Raw genomic sequence first — 2,417 nt, forward strand, 5'->3', positions numbered from 1 at the left:
GGGCGCAGGACGTGACCTTCTGGGTCCCGCACCCGGGGTGCTGGTGATTGCCACATCGCGGATTCGCCGCGGGGCAGCTACCCGGGAAAGCCGCAGACTGGGCCACGACCACAAGCACCCGTCAACCGGATGCTGGGTTCCGTGACTCCGGGGCCCTGGGAGGAGCGCGGGCCGGGGACGTGGCCACGGCTCTCCCGCCGGTCCTTGGCGTGAGAAGGCGGGGGCTGGGGCTGGTGGAAGTGGGGAGTCGCCGCTAGCAAAGAGACACTCCAATGACTGTTGACTGTGTATCAAGTTTATTTGTGTTCACAGAACATACCAGGCGACCGCGGCAGTCGCCCCGCGACAGCCCACCCACCCTAACCCCGCAGCCGCCCCCTAGGGGGCAACTTGGAGAAGATCGAAGGCCGCGGACCACACAGTAGACCCCGCGGAGTTGGGATGCTGGAGGACGGAGTGTCACCCCCTAAACCTACGACCCACCACCAGGCTTGACTCGCATTCGGGACGTGCTCCACCCGGATCGTCCCCATTCTTTTTCCTGGGTTCCGGGCGCCCTGCCTCCGCCAACCCCACAAAGCCCAATAAATACCAAGAGATCTGCGTTTACAGCAGGGGGGAACATCTCGCACCCTTGCATAAGTTAAAATAAATATTACGCACACCCCTCCGTCACCTAGGAGGACATACTTAAATACCATAAATATTAATTAGAAGCAATGAGAAATAAATTAACGACGCTCTCCCGCCCACCAGGCCTAGCCCCGGCGTGTCCGTGCCTGGCGTGTCCGTGCCTGGGTCTCGCGGCCTTGTCTCGCTTCGGGCACCGGCGGGCGTTTTCGCTGTAGTGTTGACCGTGAGATGCCTCGGAAGTCCCAGTTTGGGATACACTCTCACTCACCAGGTACGCCTGGTGTTTCTTTGGTTTTTCGGGTTCTTTTGGAGGGTCGTAGGGAGTCACGGTTAGAAGGCGGCCGGGTGTTGCTGGAGGAAGGTGCTGAGGTCCAGAGAGTAGTCCGAGGGCTCCGAGGTCAGATTAAGGGGCTGGGGGGCCGGGGGCGCAGAGGTGGGCGCCGAGGACGCGGCACTGGGGGCGTCCTCCAGGGCGAGGGGCGCCGGCACACCCTCTTCAGCCATCAGGATCTGGCAGAAGACGATGGTGAGCAGGAGAAAGAGGAGCCTTTTGGCAGGGTTCGGTTCCTCGGCTGGAAGCGGGCGCCGGACCTGAGGGGAGACAAAAAAGGAGACAGGTCAGTCAAGGTCCCGGAGTCTGGTCGTCCCCCCGCGGCGCCAGGGCGGCGCGCCCCCGGCTGCCCACTTCGGCAACACTCACCACTCGAGGGTAGAGAACCCTGCGGCTGCGCTTTCGGTGCACGCGAGAGGCGCTGGGGCGCGCGGCGGGGGCGGCTGCGGGCTCCGGGAGAGGGTCGAAGGTGAAGATCTCAGGACCGGAGCCGCGCCGGGGCCCAGAGGGGCTGGAGACCACGGGGGTCGGGGCAGGCAGGACAGTCATGGCGGGGAGGGAGCTGCGAGAGTGACACATCGTGCGCTGAGCTGAGCGTGAGGCCAAGTGGCGGGCGGCGGCGGTCGGGGCGGTTAAATACGCCAGAGACCTGGGCTGGCCTTTCAGACTCCTCCTCCCGCAGTTGGGGAGCGGTTGGCCCCAGCCCGCTGGAAATTCCGACGTTTAAACAAAGGGACGGGGCGGAGACTTGGCCTGTGCAGCCAGAGGTGCCCAACTGCACGTTGTGAGTGTGTGACTCTGCGTGGGGAGCGGGTGAGGTCCCGGGCTGCAAGCACATGTCGGGGCATGTGGCGGCTGGAGGGGGACCCGCGACTGCTTAGGAGGTGCTTCAGCCTCTGGCTCCCTCACATGTCCCATCACTGGGGAGGCAGGAGGGCTCACTTAAAGAAATCGGGCCATCCTGCTGCAATACCGACCCGGCGAGGTCAAGGAAGCACACACGAACGTTCATTCACTTGTAGGTATGCATAGAAAAAAAAGCACACTGCAAGAAGGAAGACATCACAGAAATAGTCAAGAAGACTAAAGGAAATTAACACACCAGCCCGCACAGACAACTCTGCCTGCCTTAACTAACACGTGAAAACACACGCACATAGCACAGCATACACACACAGCAAAGATGTAAAGACTGTTTAGGGATAGTCCGGCAAAGCTTCTCACTTAGGTGTGTGCAGAAATATTCACTTAAAGGCTGGTGCCGAGGATCACAAATCACAGAGGCAGGAGGTTAGCAGCCACCCAGATTTGCCCCTTATATGGATCAAATAATAAAATTTCTGTTAAGAACACTCTAAACTGTGAGGTATTATACAAATGTTAGAATTTACACATTTCTGTAACTGCCTTAGATATACTGTTCATGAACATCTTCTGAGCATTCACCTGTTTC

The 2,417-nt window shown here is 59.6% G+C and overlaps 1 protein-coding gene across 1 annotated transcript; it reads right to left on the reverse strand.

Moving 5' to 3' along the window:
* Positions 1-273: 273 nt before the first annotated feature.
* IER3 (immediate early response 3) lies at positions 274-1,567 on the reverse strand. The gene is made up of 2 exons (XM_008058954.2): positions 1,334-1,567; positions 274-1,224 (listed from the first exon to the last, which is right to left on the reverse strand). The coding sequence occupies exons 1-2, from the start codon at positions 1,541-1,543 to the stop codon at positions 964-966; spliced, it is 471 nt and encodes a 156-aa protein (XP_008057145.1). The 5' UTR covers positions 1,544-1,567; the 3' UTR covers positions 274-963.
* Positions 1,568-2,417: the final 850 nt, after the last annotated feature.

This window comes from Carlito syrichta, unplaced genomic scaffold, assembly GCF_000164805.1.
Source record: "Carlito syrichta isolate Samal-C Ts95f unplaced genomic scaffold, Tarsius_syrichta-2.0.1 Scaffold303666, whole genome shotgun sequence".
Taxonomy (NCBI): Eukaryota; Metazoa; Chordata; class Mammalia; order Primates; family Tarsiidae; genus Carlito; species Carlito syrichta.

What these genes read in the sequence shown, in the direction of transcription:
- IER3 (XM_008058954.2), bottom strand. Translation starts at nt 1,543, where the DNA reads ATGTGTCACTCTCGCAGCTCCCTCCCCGCCATGACTGTCCTGCCTGCC. An exon ending in GGGTTCTCTACCCTCGAGTG is followed by an intron (nt 1,225 to 1,333) that starts GTGAGTGTTGCC and finishes GTCTCCCCTCAG; the next exon opens with GTCCGGCGCCCGCTTCCAGC.